This window comes from Schistocerca gregaria, chromosome 3 (genome assembly GCF_023897955.1).
Source record: "Schistocerca gregaria isolate iqSchGreg1 chromosome 3, iqSchGreg1.2, whole genome shotgun sequence".
NCBI classification, from domain to species: Eukaryota; Metazoa; Arthropoda; class Insecta; order Orthoptera; family Acrididae; genus Schistocerca; species Schistocerca gregaria.
Window position 1 is genome coordinate 955,191,279 of NC_064922.1, and position 17,685 is coordinate 955,208,963.

Here is a 17,685-nt window from a genome sequence, read left to right on the forward strand (position 1 = left end):
AGTATGAATATGTATGATGTATGAGTATTAAATTGGGTGTAAGTGTAACAAAGTGCACAAGAGAAGACAGATCATGCAGTTAAAGGAACTTTTAAACACCATGAATGACATGTGCATACCAAATAACCCAGCAAGTCAGTTGTAGTGGAAAATAGTGAAAAATGCAGTCAGTGTACCGACCGCCAACATTAGAGTTTTAGTAAATGCACTGCGCACCAACGCAAATGAAAAGTCATGGAGGCATTCAAAATAACTGAATACCTGTTCATATTCAATCAAGAGATTATCTTTCAACTACTGACAGCATGAGTAATCACACTCAATGCTATGAAGATGCTCCCACTGGAAGCAAATACACACATATATTTATATATATATATAAAAAAAAAAAAAAAAAAAAAAAAAAAAAAAAAAAAAAATGCATCACCTCAAGTCGGAGAGTTTCTGAACCTGTACGGAAAACTGGAAAAGAGATCAACATAAACATCATTTCCGCCCTTTTTACACGTTGCATGTTGTACCACCACACTGTGATACCTTCACAGGTGGTGGTCCAGATTGCTGTACACACCGGTATCTCTAATACCCAGTAGCACGTCCTATGGCATTGATGCATGCCTGTATTTGTTATGGTATACTATCCACAAGTTCATCAAGGCACTGTAGGTCCAGATTGTCCCACTCCTCAATGGTGATTCAGTGTAGATCCCTCAGTGTGGTTGGTGGGTCACGTCGTCCATAAACAGCCCTTTTCAATCTATCCCAGGCATGTTTGATAGGGTTCGTGTCTGGAGAACATGCTGGTCACTCTAGTCAAGAAATGTCGTTTTCCTGAAGGAAGGAAGTCATTCACAAGACGTGCACGATGGGAGCGCAAACTGTCATCCATGAGGATGAATGCCTCGCCAATATGCTGCCAATATGGTTGCACTATCAGTCGGAGGATGGCACTCATGTATCGTACAGCCATTACGGTGTCTTCCATGACCACTAGCGGCATACTTCGGCTCCACATAATGCCACCCCAAAACATCAGGTAACCTCCACTTTGCTGCACTCACTGGACTGTGTGTCTACGGCATTCAGCCTGACCGAGTGCCTATAAATGCGTCTCCAACAATTGTCTCATTAAAGGCATATGCGACACCCATCGGTGAAGAGAATGTGACGCTGATCCTGAGCGGTCCATTCGGCATGTTGATGGGGCCATCTGTACCGTACTGCATGGTGTCGTGGTTGCAAAGATGGACTTCGCCATGGATGTCATGAGTGAAGCTGCGCATCATGCAGCCTATTGTGCATAGTTTGAGTCGTAACATGACGTCCTGTGGCTGCACGAAAAGTATTATTCTACATGGTGGCATTGCTGTCAGGTTTCGGCTGAGCCATAATCCGTAGGTAGTGGTCATCCACTGCAGTAGTAGCCCTTGCGCAGCCTGAATGAAGGATGCCATCGACAGTTCATGTCTCTCTCTCTATGTCCTCCATATCCAAACAACATCGCTTTGGTTCACTCCAGGATGTCTGGACACTTCTCATGTTGAGAGCCCTTTCTGGCACGAAGTAACAATGTGGACACGATCAAACCACAGTATTGACTGTCTATGCATGGTTGAACTACAGACAACACAAGCCTTGTATCTCTTTCCTAGTGGAAAGACTGGTACTGATCGGCTGTCGGACTCCCTCCATCTAATAGGCGTTGCTCATGCATGGTTCTTTACATATTTTGGCATGTTAAGTGACTTCTCTGAACAGTCAAAGGGACTGTGTCTGTGATACAATATCCACGGTCAACATCTATCTTCAGGAGTTCTGGGAACCAGGGTGATGCAAAACTTTTTTGATGTGTGTATAAACAGGAACAAGGTGCCATTCACACCTCACCCTCCGAGCACTTGTAAAGATTCCACCACTCCTATAATGTCATACTATTGCCAATCATCAACGTCAGTGTTGATAAATGACAGAATTACTGCCATTAAATAAGCACAAGTTTGACAGCGAACACTGTGTGCAGACTGTTTCTGGAAAAACACCTGAGCTGAGGCATGGGAACAGAAGATTCATCAAGAACGAGGCATTACCAATACCCAAGAGGTTTTAACATCAACATGTAAATCCTCTGCCAGCTAAACCAATTACTAACAATGTTGCTGTAATGAATTAATATTTTAAGTGTTTTTCTCTTTCAACTAAAATGACATGTCAAATATTATTGTGTTAATGGTCTGTGGGTGAATAAACTAATCAGCTAAGCAACTAGCCAACAACATTTAAATCATATAAGCAATAATGCACACTTCATTCAAATCCTGACTATGGTGAAACATTGCAAGGTCTTCAATGAGGTACCGTCAAGACATTATAGTAAAGGTAATACAGATGTTCACTTTGTTTCATGAACAATGGAAAATTTATAGCTACTACCCAGTTATGATTAGCATAGGAAAGCCTTAGAATGTCATATTACTAGTAATCAAGCAGAAGTAAAAGTTAAGACAAGGGCACACACAAAATAACACCCATCAGCATTGTATTTTAACTGCCAAGAATGTCTAAAACTGCATTGTTGGAAGATGGAAGGTAAATTAAAACAGCACTATAAATAGTATAAGTATGGTGTGGTCCATTAGTGAATCAAAATTTTGAGTGCAAAACAAAAACAAAAACAAAAACAAAAACAGAAACATTAAGTCACCCAAGAAATACATGGTTTACCTTTTATGGTTGTACATTATGTTGAATATATGTATTATATAACAAAAATGCTTTCTGTATATACAAATTATTAACTTACAGCACCATAACTAGCAATCGTCAAACACTGTTTCCCCAGTTTAAATCACAGGTTTTGATTAGAACTGAAATCTCAGTTTCACCTTTATCAGCAGCAGAAAACGTGGAGTGTCATTGTCTTCATCCAATGGAACCGATTTCTGAGCACTTCTTCGATCAACTGATGACGATGACGGAGATTCTGAAGATGTTCGCCGCTTTGCATCTGTGGGAGCAAGCTTCCCAGCTGACACAGTACTTCGCGTCATACCACCAGGTCGATGAACTTGCTGCTGCTGTTTACTTACAGTACGCTTCTGTGGTTCCTCCACACTTGGTGAACTGCTCATCCTGCGAGAAACAGTACCTGAAATTTTAAGAATTATTTTCCAGTCCCACACATCAGAAACCAATACAAGTTATTGGCTAGCCAATTTAAGACTTGTGGCACTACCATAAAATATACACAGTAGAAAATAATATTTTAGAGACATAAAAATGAAACTGAATTATGCAACTTGCAATGGTAGCCAAGTTTAAATTGTATCTTATCTGCAAGACACAATGTTTTCAAAAAATAATTATACCTTGCATACAAATCTTATCCTGCAGGGTTACATTATAAAATTTGTTTGATTAATCAACAGAAACAGTCAAAGATGGCTGGAGAGTTATAAAACATATACTCCAATAGACACATTGAGCACACAAAATTCATAATTTGTTTAATATATATATATATATATATATATATATATATATATATATATATATATATATATATATATATATATATATATTTGTATTCAGATAGAGACACTGTACTGAAGATCACTATTATATGTGCTAGGTTTTGCCAAATGGCTGCTTTCAAGGATCTTGACCAAGCTGTAGATTTTGAGAACTGAAAAGCTGTAACCATGTCAAGCATCACAGATGACACTGATATTAATGATTAACGAAAACCATCTCATTTGTGTTATTGTACATTTATTGTCCTACAACCAGTTTTGTTCTTAGAACATCTTGAAGTATGACCTTATTGACAGTGTCAGTATTAAGATGAAGATTACTGATCATGATGTCATCACAGCGGCAATGGTTACTAAAGTTAATAAATCCATCAAGAAGGCTAGAATAGTTATTATGGTGGAGGGAGCACATAGGCAGCTATCAGCATACTACACATACAGTGAATGGATATCATTTTATTTCAATATGGTGAATGTACAGGAGCTGTGGGCAAAGTTTAAACTGATTGCAAATCACGCACTCGAAAAGTATGTGCCAAGTAATTGGATTAAGATGAAAAAGACGTGGTTTACTGACAAAATTCAGAAAATTCTGAGGAGACAGAGACTGTTACTCAGTTTAAAAAAGAATGCAGAAATCTCGACAGACTGAAGTTAGTAGAAATTGATAAAAAAATCAATGCAACTTCCAACACTGAACATTAGCAAAGGATCTTGATGAGAACATGAGAAAATTTTCGTCCCACATAAAACTGCTATAAAGGCCTAAGGCTTCTATTCACTCACTCATCAACCAGTTTGATGTGACAATAGAAGACGGCAAAAGGAAAGCTGAAGTTTTAAATTTTGCATTTACAAAATCATTCACAAAGGAAGATCATACAGACATACCATGATCTGACCTCAAGCAGACTCCCATATGGATGACATAGAAACAGACATCCCTGCAATTAAGAAACAACTGACAGAGTTGAAAACAAATAAGTTGCCAGGTCTGAATGGTATCCTGATTTGGTTTTACAGTATGTGCTCTTTGGCATTGGCCCCTTATTTATCTTACATTTGTCGCAAATATCTTGTGGCGTGCAAATTCCCGAGTGACTGGAAAAAGTACATGTCACTGCTCTATTTAAGAGTGGTGAAAGAAAGGACCCACAAAATTACAGGCCAGTATCATTAATGTTGGTGAGCTGCAGAATCCTTGAACATATTTTAATTATGAATATCATAAATTTCCTTGAGGGGGAAAGCATCTGTTCACAGATCAGCAGGGATTTTGAAACCATCACTCGTGCGACACTCAGCTTGACCTTTTCTTGCACAATATCCTGTAAACCATGGATGAAGGGCAACAGGTAGATTCCATTGTCCCAGTTTTCAGGAAAGCAATTGACATAGTGCCCTAACTCAGACCGTTAACAAAGGTGTGAGCATAGAGAATAGTTTCTTGTATATGTTACTGGCTTGATGATTTCTTATGTAACAGAACTGAATACATTCACCTGTTCATCAAAGACAAGTGTACCATTAGGAGTGCCTTACAGAATTGTGACAGGACTGCTCTTGTTCTCTGCATACATAAATCATCTGATGGGCATAGTGAGCAACATAATGCAACTATATCCTAACGCCATTGGCTTGTAAGGGAAAGTGACCAGAGCACACAGGGTAAGTTGATCAGAACTTACTTTTGGTGTGATTAATGACAGCTTGCACTAAATGTGGCAAAATGTAAGTTAATGAAGATGAGTAGGATAAACATATCTGTAATCTTGGAATATAGTATTAGTGTTTTGCTGCTTGATACAGTCATGTTGATTAAATATCTAGTTGTAATATTAGAAAGCAATATAAAATGGGAGAATTCTAGGTGAGTGTAGCTCATCTATAATGGAGACAACATATAAAAACACTTGTGCAACCCTTACTTGATTACTGCTTGAGTGTTTGGATCCCCACCAGGACATCCTAACAGAAGACACTGAGGCAATTCACAAGCATGTTGATAAATTTGTTACCATTAAGTTTGATCAACTACCAAGCACTACAAACTCAAACGACAATCCCTGAAGGAGAGACAATGTTCTTTTTGCAAAACACTGTTGATAAAGCTTAGATAACCAGCTTTCGCAGCTGACTACTACCACCAATGTACATCTTGCATAAGTATTGTGAAGATAAGAGAAACTGGGGGCTTGTATAGAGGCAAACAGACAGTCATTTTTCTCATGCTCTATTTGCGAGTGCAACAGGACATGGAATGACTAGCAGTGGTACACATTACCCTTCGCCACACACCATATGGTCACCTGCAAAGTATGTATGCATGAGCATTGAATGAAAAGTAATGCCTCCACCTTCATTAATTGGGTGTCAATCAGAATATTTTAATAAATCAAATGCAGAAATAATTCTTAGAATGTGATCTTTAAGTACCAATATTCACTTTTCCACATAATCACCAGCTAACAGGATACATTTCTGCCAACGATGAACAAGTTTTCTGAAGACATCACGGAAGAAGTCGACACTCTGTTTCCACAACCACAGTCTCAGGTTCTCTCAACATTTTCATCAGAAGCATAATGATGCCCCTGCAGATTGTCTTTCATTATGGGGAATGGGTGGAAGTCAGACGATGCTAAATCTGAACTGTATGGAGGATGCCGTACAGTGGTGAGATTCAGTCTCTGAAGTTCTACTGTGGTGGCACGTGAAGTGTGTGGTCTGGCATTGTCATGCTGCAGGAAAACATTTCCCTTTTCCTTCTGCACCCTTGTTAGCCATTGTTTCAGAGTTCGCAGCATTTTGTTGTTCCACGATCAAGGAAATCAACATGGATAACATCATCTGCATCCCACAACACTGTGGCCAGGATTTTTCGAGTTGAGGGCTGTGTCTCGAGTTTCTTTTTCTGGGCGAGTCGTCGTGTCAATATTCCATTGATTGATGTTTCGTCTCTGGGTGGTAATGGTGTACCCAAGTTCTGTCTCCTGTCACAATTGAAGGGAGAAAGGCGTCACCTTCATTCTCATACTGTGAGAGGAGTTCCTGGCAAATTTCAGGTCTGTGCACTTTCATTTCAGGAGTCAGCATTCGGGGTACCCATCGTGCACAGATTTTCCGATACCCAAGCAAAGCAATAATGTGACCCACACATTCTTGTCAAATGCCGATTGTGCTTGCAATTTCCCTCTAAGTGATACGACAATTGTCCTAAATTAATCTGTCAACATTTTGCTTGTGAAACTTGATGGCTGCTGTCACAGGATGTCCAACTCTTTGTTTGTCATGCAGGTCAGATGTTCCCACCTCAACATCTTTAAACTTACATGCCCAATGACACACAGTACTCACATCAACACAATCACCATAAACTGCTTTCATTCTCTGATGAATCTCCATTGCGGTGACACCTTCTGCTGTCAAGAATTCAATGACTGCATGTTGCTCAAATCGCATTGACTGACTGACTGCGCAGGATTCCATACTTCACAATTAACAACACAACTGTTCAATGCTAAGGCTTCCTGCCAACTGGAGCTGTATATAAGAGGTTATGGAAGAGGCCAGTACCTGCCACATGCCAATGCTGCCAACTATTGAAGAGTTATGAAGGTGGGAACTTGCACTACAATATATCCTTGGTTCTTGCCACCCATCTGGCCTTAATTTACATTAATTTCTTCTGCCTCAGTGCTTCTTCACAGTAACTAGACTTTTCTTCACTCCATCATAGTTTTACACATCTTTTGTTGTCTATTTTCCACCACCCCCTTCCCACCTCTGTTATGTACAATGCACTTAGCTTTTCACTCCTATTAACTCATGCATGATGTTTAAGCAGTAATCTCTGTCTTGCATATAACCCTGTCTTGCACCTTAGCACTCAGGTTTTCAAATCTCTTATGATAACAGTCAGTCTTTCCTTCTCATCCCGTCTGATAACTGTCCTCTGAGCTGTGGTTCTGGGTGACTTTCACGAAATCTAACCCTTTTCCTAGACCTCTGCAGTACTTTTCCTTCACCCCTCTTCCTTCCCCTTCAACCCTTCTGCCTGAAGAAGGAGCTACTGGTTCCAAAAGCTTGCCTAATTATAACTTTCTTTTACGCGCGTGTTCTGCCGCTGCTTGGTGAATAGATTTTTTTACCTTCCAATTATTTTGGTGGTTTAGTAACTTTTGACTTCTAAACTGAATGAAATACATTAAAAAGGAGATTTATATGAAATTTTTCGTTAATATAAGTATTCCAACCCCTCCTCATTTTTTGTGATGTAGCTCCCTCACACTATTTCAGCCAATGTAATGGGAACAAGCAGCACAGCTAATAGTGAAATTTTTACAGACCAATTCACAATGCAAAATCTCAGTATATATCCAATGTTCACACTCATTCATATCATGATACTCAGCTACTGAATATCACAATAGTTAACATAAGAAACAGAACAAAGTTTTAACAACTGTGCCAAACAGTGATATCATGATGGGTTTAGTTAAATTGTCACAGAACAGTGACATTAAGATGCTGAGCTTAGATGTAGGTCAGCTGCACAGCAATACACAAGAGTGCTGGCAGGTGTCACCACAAGTGGATACATTGAGTATAGCCATGACACAATCAATGCTTTAAGGTTGCAACTCTGCCAGTCTGTAATCATTTTGAACCATGATACCAAGAGCAAAGAACCACCCAACATTCTATGATTCGAACCATACAGTGTTTGCTGACATTTTGTTGATGACATCAGGCTGGTAGTGCATTGTTTATGCCAACTTTAGTTTTACATAATGCTGTTGTGACTGGTTTGCAAGCTATCCGGTATGTTTTTCTTGCTCATGACAACCTTGCATGAATTGAACTTGATGTTGATCATCATCAGCATCATTGTCACTGGTTAATTACACTCAACAATCTGATGATTAGCAACAAGTACATACTTTATTTTTTGTTCATTTATTCATGTTCCTGTGATCCACATTGTGAATGTATCATGATATCATGTAAATAGTACTGAACAATTTCATATTAAGGTATCTACAATTCAGGTTTGGGAAAAAAGGACAAATAGGGTTTAATGTTCTATCAACATCAAGGTCATTAGAGATGGAGAACAAGCTTGTGTTGTTTCAAGTATGGTGAAGGAAATCAGCCATGCTCTTGCAAAGGGACAATCTCACCATCAGGCTTAAGCATTTTAAGGAAATCAGAAAAACCTAAATCTGGATGGCTCGATGTCAATGAGCTAACCATTGTGCTACCTTGCTTGCTCAGCTTATGTTCTGTTACAAAAATATAAATTATTTAAATATGCTTACAATAATAAACAAACATACACAAATAAGGATCTGGGAATGAGTCTGAGTGTTACAGGTACATTTACACAGTACATTATGGTTCAGGAACTCTGGTAAAGTATAGAATGACCTTTGCAATAGGAGCTACCTTAAGTTGTTTTTAAACAAGAGTTCATCATCCACCAGACACTTAATTTATCAAGTGAAGGCATTATAGGTCTTACTGCCATTGAAATGGACCCTCTTCTGTACCAGTGACTTTGTGACAGAAACGTGGGAAACTACAAAGGAATAACCAGCTGAAGAATTTAACAATTGTGTATGGTAAACAGACTGGAAACACATCATGAGTACATAAAAATACAACATAGTTACAGGCTGTTCTGAGATGTAATAAAAATGAGACTAGCATATCACATCAGGAAACTGAGGACATTGCTTTAACTGTAAATATATGAGTCGATTGCATTTAAAAACCAAGATGCCTACTATTTTACTCTTCTGTCAGTGTGAGATTATTTAGGTTTAGTGAGCAAACTACAGTTTCTAAACAAACAGATTTTGACAACAAGTTTAATAAACTCCATTCACACCTTTCATATTGAAATGAAGCTTTTAAAAAAATCAGTTCTCTTAAAAAGAGACAATAAATTCAGCATCAATACAATCAAATGCAACCTAAAACTCTGATACATTATCTTCCTATATATTAAACTTTTTAGTGGCAATTTCTCAGACCTAAATGTCAGGTCCCTCCACAAAAATTAAATATGACAAAAGTAAAGAAGTACCAACTCTGTCCATGTAGGCACTTCTTTTGATTGGGACTGTCATGATAACAGTATTTTAAAAACACATACTACATGAATAAATGTAGGAAAGTAGAATGTAAATACTTTTGGATTAAAGCACTGAAAAGCAGAAGCATTGAGTCTTTGCTAAGGACACACAAAAAGAAGAAAAAAAATAAAACTTGTTAGCTTTCAGGGCAATCCTTTGTGAGCTAGAGAAAGCACGCGTGCAAGTACACGTGTGCGCACACACACACACACACACACACACACACACACACACACACACACACACACACACACACCTGTGCGCACATGGCACATGCTTGCCTATGCCCCTTCATGATGCTGGCTGGCCTGTTCATCAGCATGTTCTAAAGGCATAGGGATGTGTATGGATGCATGTGCCTGGACAATTGTATGTGTGTGTGTGTGTGTGTGTGTGTGTGTGTGTGTGTGGACACGTGCGCCACATCCAAACTGAATAAACAGGTCTTCACATGGAAATTATTGGAACCACAAAACAGGGAGTATTTTGTGACTTAGCTAACGATTTAAATTGAGTGAAAATGTTACTCTCTAGCAAAAATAAAAATTTTGTGGTTTATGGTTTACAACTTATCTATACATAGTGTTTCAGAAGAAAAAGTACATATTTTAGGAGGTGGTAGAACAGACCAATAAAAATAAATTAACATCCCATACAACGAGTCCAATTTTTATGGGTACTGAGATACAGCCTGTTTCAGGAATAAGTTTTCATTTCCTGTATTAGTACTCCATTTGCTGTGTGTTAAAAATCAACTATCACTTTTATTTTGAAGTTCAAGTTGTGAAATTGTGATTGAGCGATGTAACTGAACTTTTCAGCTGTGATTGTAATTGTGATTTGTTGGCTAATTCTACTATACTGTTTAAGCACATATTTTCAAATATTGAGCATGCTGATGAGGCATTTGTGTATGGGTTTTGAGAAAACTGTAGATGATTTCCTAACCACAGAGTACCAGATTCTGAAGTGTTGCCTCATACTTTTACTAAACTGTGGGAGACTGATACACTGCCTAGCATTCATTATAATCTGAAAATGCAAATTAACAGAGTTTGGATGAAGTAGAAGACAATACTCAATCATTAGAATGTAGGCTTTCAACAAGCTCATGCAAAATTCCTGAACAGGTCTGCAATCCATGTTCAAGAATATTACATATGCACATCCTCCATCCTTATCATTTGCAGCAGATTCAGCACCCTTCAAGAAGGAGATGAAGGTACACAGTTGGAAGTTTGTTGTTGGTTAATTGCTATCTTGATCAATACTGTTTATTTATGAAGCCACTTTCACTCAAGACAATACCAAAAACACTTTCAATTTGCACTGGCAATCCAACAAAAACCTAGGTGCCTTTGTGGGGAGAAATTTTTACAAAGATTTCTTTGTAATTGTGTGATGTGATATGACAAACAATCAGCTGATTGGACCTGTTATGTTACCACATCGTCTTACAGGGTCCCGTTATCTACACTTCTATGAAACAAGTTTTCAGCATTACTAGAAGAGATACCTTTGGTTACAATGGTGGATATATTTCTCTAACATGATGGGACCCCTGGCACATTCTAGTAATCAGCTGACACACCATCTCAACCTTTCATTCTCCAGCAGATGGATCAGCAAAAAAGATCACTTTTTTTGACCTCAAGGTGTTCTGACTTAACCACTTCATATTTTTGCCTGTGGGGGATAGTTGAAAAGTGAAACTTGCAAAGAAAAAGTAAGCACAAGATACAAATTGGTCATTTGGATTTTGAATAAAAAGAAATGTGACTGCGAGAAAGTTCAACACACAGAGCATAAAAACATCCAGTCACTTATTATCAAGAGAAAGGTGGGAAGAAGTTTCTCAATTGCATGACACCAACAAAAAGGTTGAACTGCATGACACCAACAAAAAGTTTGAACAGTTGTCTGACATTTTCAGATATTATTTTGAAACAGTATTCCCTGTCAAAACATGGGTGGTAAAGAACACAAATCTAAAAGCAAAGTCATAGGTAACTAGAGGCATAAAAGTCTTGAGCAACACAAAAAGAAAATTGTTCACTTACCAAAAGAACCACAAGATATTCCCGCTCCCAGTTATATTACAATGTTTATTCAGGTGTATAGAAAAGTCATACACCAGGCAAAAATAATAGCCAATGATAAGTTTATATCAGAGTCAGAAAACAAAAGCAAACTGGGAAGTAATAAAGCAGGAAGGAAATAGTAAAAATGAAAACATTGCCCTGAACTGAGATAACAAGATAATTACTGACCCCTGTAGACTGCAAATCTCTTCAGGCAGCACTATGAAGACAGTACAAGAAATCTAACAATTAATAATAAGAGAGACAGTCCAACAGAACAAAGTAAGTTCTTGCCTCCACTCAATATTTCTCTATGACACAACACCGAAGGAAATCATTCAGGTAACAAAAACCTTTAAAAAAAGTCCCCAGGAATATATGGTATTGCAGACTTTGTCATAAAGGAATGTATTAAAAACATCGCAACGCCCCTTGCAGAGATAATCAACTCATCCTTCTTGATAGTGTTAAAATTGTCAAAGTGATCCCTATTCATAAAAATGTGACAAAACAAATTTAGAAAACTATATACCAATCTCATTATAATCAGTTTTTGCCAAAATCACTGAAAAAAAATCATGTGTAACAGATCAATAGACTTTCAGGATAAGAACAAAATACTCACGAATGCCCAGCATGGTTTTCGGAAAAATAAATCTATGACTAGTGCCACATATAATTTCTTACAAAAAGCTCTAGAAACACTGGGTAATAATCAAAATGCTGTTTGTGTTTTATTAAATCTCAGCAAAGCTTTTGACATCTTTGGCCACAGAATCCTGTTGGAAAAACTCCAAAACTATTGCATTGGAGGCACCACATTAAAAATATTCTCCTCATCATGAGAATCTTCAAGAATATAGAGTGAGTCGAAGTACTGCTACATATCATGTGAAACCCAACTTGCAGTTTCCTCACATGACATTGATCAGGCAAATGGTTAAATTGGTCCAAAAGGGATCTGATTCAATACCACATTTACACTTATTATGAGATGCTCAATTGTTGGGGTATCAAGTGAAATTTATGACCAGACTGAAGATTTTTAGGAAGGGAGGATGCTGTAAGTTATGTCACATTGAGAGTCCTTGACACAAGTAGAAGTAAGTTTGGGTGTGCTCCACAGAGGTGTGTTGAGAACCTTGCTGTTCATTTTGTATATTAATAACCTTGCAGACAATGTTAATGGTGCCCTCAAACTTTTGGCAGATGATGCAGTTGTCTATAATTAAGTACCGTCTGAACGAAGCAACACAAATACCCAGTCAGAGCTTGATAAGATTTCACAGTGGTGAAAATATTGGCAACTTGCTTTAAATGTTCAGAAATATAAAATTGTGCGCTTCAAAAAATGAAAAACATTTAGTATCCTATGACTATAATATCAGCGAGCCACAACTGGAATTGGCAAACTCATGAAAATACCTGGGTGTAGCAATTTGTAGATATATGAAATCAATCAATCATATAATCTCAGTCATATGTAAAGCAGGTGGGAGAATGCAGTTCATTGGTAGAATACTAGGGGAAAGCAATAAGTCTACGAAGGAGATTACATAAAAAACACTCATGTGACCCATCCTAGAATGTTGCGCAAGTGTCTTGGACCTGTACCAAATAGGACTAATGGCGGGTATTGAATGGACACAAAGAACAGCCGCAAGAATGGGAACATTTTGTTCAACTCACATGAAAGTGTTACAGAGAAACAGAACTGATCTGGGACACACTTGAAGGTAAACGGAAACCATCCCACAAAAACCTATTTGCAAAGCTTCTAGAACCAACTACTTTAGTTTTACTTTTACTATTATTATTATTATTATTATCATTATTATTATTATTATTATCATCAGCAGCAGCAGCGTAATCACTCTTATTACCACTGTCTCATACCATCATACACTGCTCATCTTGTCACCATGTATTATCAGTCTCTCAAAAACCCACACAACTTCAGCCTTCATGCTCTGTGACAGACAAGTCTGACGTTGAATCTTCTACTTCTACTGGCGTCTCCCTTCCACTTCCTACCTGCCTTTTACAGCTCTGTGCACTCTCTCCTCCCCTGCCCACTGCATTCCACAAGGCACTGGGTTATGACTGACCCCAGGACAGCTGTCCCTCCTACCTGCCATCAAATAGCAAAAATGACTCAGGAATGCTCTACTCTAAAGCTCGCTCACACAAATGTGCAGTCCTTACCAGCCCAGTAGACTGAGTTCAGATGCATACTTCACAACCTCGGTTATCATGTCACACTATTGTCAGAGACATGACTGAAGCTGAGTATCCCCTACAGTTCTGTAAGCCTTGATGGTCATATTTTTCTGAGACATGACCAATGTGACAGACAAGGCGGCAGTGTGACAGCATAATTATGTATGCAGAATTTTGTTCCCCGAGGTCATACTCATGTATAAAATTGAGAACAAACAGCCCAAATACATGTTGATTGAGATTAAACTGCTCAATAGGATGTGTGTCATCTGTGTAATATACAGCCCATCTAAAGTTGGACAGCTATCTAGCTTTGAATCCGCATTCTCAAGGCTTGACTCTTTGCACGAACAGCAATTGTAGCTGGAGACATCAACATGAATTTTCAAAACAACAGTCCTTCCGTGTCAAAATTCAATAGCATATTTTCCTGTTAAAACCTTACATTGATTCCTTTTGGACCAACTCGTCATACAGCAGACACTCATATGTGTATCTATATATTTCTTGCCAAATCTTCAGAGTAATTTGTACCAATTAGATTCCTGCACCTGGCTTGTCTTCTTGTATGTAATATCATGACTTACTCACTGCAATGCCCAAAGAACAAACCTCAAGTGATGACTTTTAGAGTTTTTAAGCTCTTGAATATGTCTGAGCTTAGCTGATGCCTGTGATATGAAATAACTTCAACAAAAGTAATGAATTGTCCAGTTTCACTGCAATTTATGTGACAAACACGCTCCTTGAAGAACAGTTAAGAGCAAGGAGAAAAATCGCACTGTGGCTTACAGCCCATTTTGAGCACATTATGAGTGTCCAGAGATGCAACACACAGGGCATATAAATAGAACCTGACATCTGACATTCATCTCAGATACAAGCAACTACACAAATGGGTCAGTCAATCTGCTGGGAGGGCTAAGGTATGCCCAGGCACTAATCGACGACTTTCACCGACCTGGTGATCTACGAAAAGTCTACGAGGTCTACGAATAGGCAAACCCAAATCTGCAGCTGAACCTCTAGTTCTTATTGATGATCTAAACGAGTATTTCCCCACACTGATATCTTTACTCGACCAATACAAAATGGCAGAAACCATTGATGCTCTTAAAATGTTAGTGGTTGGTACAAATGGAAATGTTTTTCTGCAGCCAGTAAACCCTAACATGGTCTGCAAGTCAATTGCACGAATCCATTTGGCAGCTGAAGGGCACAATAATATAACAGTGGAAATGATCAGTCTTCTTGTAGATTCTCTACTGCCCAAAACAACACGCATTTTTAACCATTTTCTGACTTCCATCATCTTCCCAACAGCTTGGAAAATGGAACTCATAACGCATAAGGGACCTGCCAAACAGCCCTCCAACTGAAGACTCATTTTGACTCTACTAGCATTATCCAAGGCTTCAGAACACATAGTTCACAAACAGCTCACTAATTATTTAACAATATTATGAAAAGGATAGTTGCTACTCACCATATAGTGGAGATGATGAGTCGCAGATAGTTACAAATAAGAGATGTCAGAAAGTGAGCTTTCAGCCAACAAGGCCTTCGTCGGGAATAGACAACATACTCACACAAATGCAACTTGCACACATGAGTACAGTCTCTGACTGCTGTGGCCACTCTGTGAGTGGCAGCGCATGATGGGAGAGGCAACTGGAGGGTGGAGGCAGGGAGGGAGGAGGCAGCGACGGGTAGGGGTAGGGGTAGGGGGAGGGGGAGGGGGAGGGGAGTTATAGCAGGGTACGGGTGGGGGACAGTAAAGAGTGTACAGGGACAGGGTGGAGAGAGGATAGGTAGACAGAGGTTGGGAAAAGGAGGGCGGGGGGGGAGGGGGGGAGCAGGTAGTGGGGGGAAAAAAAATGAGTGTGTTGGCAGAATATGGTAATAGAGGGCTGTGTAGTGCTGGAATGGGAACAGGGAAATGGCTAGGTGGGTAATGACAGTGACTAACAAAGATTGAGGCCAGGAGGCTAATGGGAATGTAGGATATACTGCACGGAAAGTTCACACCTGCGCAAATCAGAAAAGGGCGTGTTGGTGGGAACGATCCAAACGGCACGGGCTGTGAAGCAGTCACTGAAATGAAGAACATCGTGTCGGGTGGCGTACTCGGCAATAGGGTAGTCTGGCTGTTTCGTGGTCACAGTTTGTTGGTGGCCATTGTTGCAGACAGCTTGTTGGTTGTCATGCCCACACAGAATGCAACACTGTGGTTGCAGCTTAGCTTATAGATCACGTGACTGGTTTCACAGGTAGCACTGCCTTTGATGGGATAGGTGACACTTGTGACTGGACTGGAGAGGATGGTGGTGGGAAAATGTATGGGACAGGTCTTGCATGTAGGTCTGTCACAAGGGTACGAGCTGTGAGGCATGGGGTTGGGAGCTGGTGGTGTGTAGGGACGGATGAGGATTCTCTGTAGGTTTCTGTAGGTAGCAGAATACCTTTGCGGGAGGAGTGGGAACAGTAGTGGATAGGACACTCCACATTTTAGGGCGTGACGAGGGGTAGTCAAAACCCTGATAGAGAATGTGATTCAGTTGCTCCAATCCTGGGTGGTACTGAGTCACAAGACCAGATACTGGAAGGATAAGGCATGGGATATCTGTTTTGTACACAGTTATGAGGATAATCGAGGTCTGCCAAGGCCTCAGTGAGACCCTCAGTGTATTTCGAAAGGGACCACTCATCACTGGAGATGCGACGCCACAGGTGGCTAGGCTGTACAGAAGGACCTGCTTGGTATAGAAAGGATGGCAGCTGTCAAAGTGCAGGTTTTGCTGGTGGTTGGTAGTTCTGATATAGACACAGATGCTGATGTAGCCATCGTTGAGATGGAGATCAACATTGAGGAAAGTGGCTTGTTGAGTAGCAACAGGAGAAGCGAATGAGGGAGAAGATGTTGAGCTTCTGTATGAATGTGGACAATGTGTTCTCATCCTCAAACCAGATCACAAAGATTTCATCAATGAATATGAACCGTGTGAGGGGTTTGAGATTCTAGGTGTCTAGGAAGGATTACTCAAGATGGTCCACGAATAGGCTGACATAGGATAGTGCCATGCGGATGTACCCCAGATTCTTTTGTAAGTAACGTCTTCAAGGAGAAGTAATTGTGGGTGAGTATATAGTTGGCCACGGCTACAAGGAAGGAGGTTTAGAATCCGTCAGTTGATGACGAAGGTAGTGTTCAATAGTGGTAAGTTCATGGGCATTAGGGTTGTTAAGTGTAAAGGGAGGTGGCATCAATAGTGACAAGCAGAGCACCATGTGGTAAAGGAAAAGGAAGTGTGGAGAGTTGTCAGCGAAAGAAATGGTTGGTGTCTTTTATACAGGTAGGTAGGTTGTGGTAGTAGGTTGAAGATGTTGGTCTATGAGAGCAAAGACTTTCTCAGTGGGGGTGCAGTAACCAGACACAATGGGGTGTCCTGTGTGGTTGGGTTTATGGACTTTAGAAAGCTTTCAGAAGGTAGGCATGCAGGAAGGGGTAGAGGTGAGGAGACAAAGGTGCATTCCCGCAACAGATTCTGGGATGGGCCTGAGGATTTATGGAGAGACTAGAGATACAGCTGGATTTCTGGAATGGCATCACTGTGGCAGGGTTTGTAGGTGGATGAATGAGACAACTGGCAGAATCCTTCTGCCACATAATCGTTGCAGTTCAAAACATCAGTTGGTGAATCTCTGTCAGCAGCT

The 17,685-nt window shown here is 39.7% G+C and overlaps 1 protein-coding gene across 1 annotated transcript in view; it reads right to left on the bottom strand.

Annotated features, from left to right (window-relative positions):
• Positions 1–17,685, bottom strand: part of LOC126355725 (WD repeat-containing protein 91) — a 219,661-nt gene that overhangs the window by 121,042 nt on the left and 80,934 nt on the right. Inside the window, exon 6 of the mRNA XM_050006093.1 lies at positions 2,883–3,145. Coding sequence (XP_049862050.1) covers positions 2,883–3,145 — 263 coding nt within the window. The remainder of the gene's footprint in view (positions 1–2,882; positions 3,146–17,685) is intronic.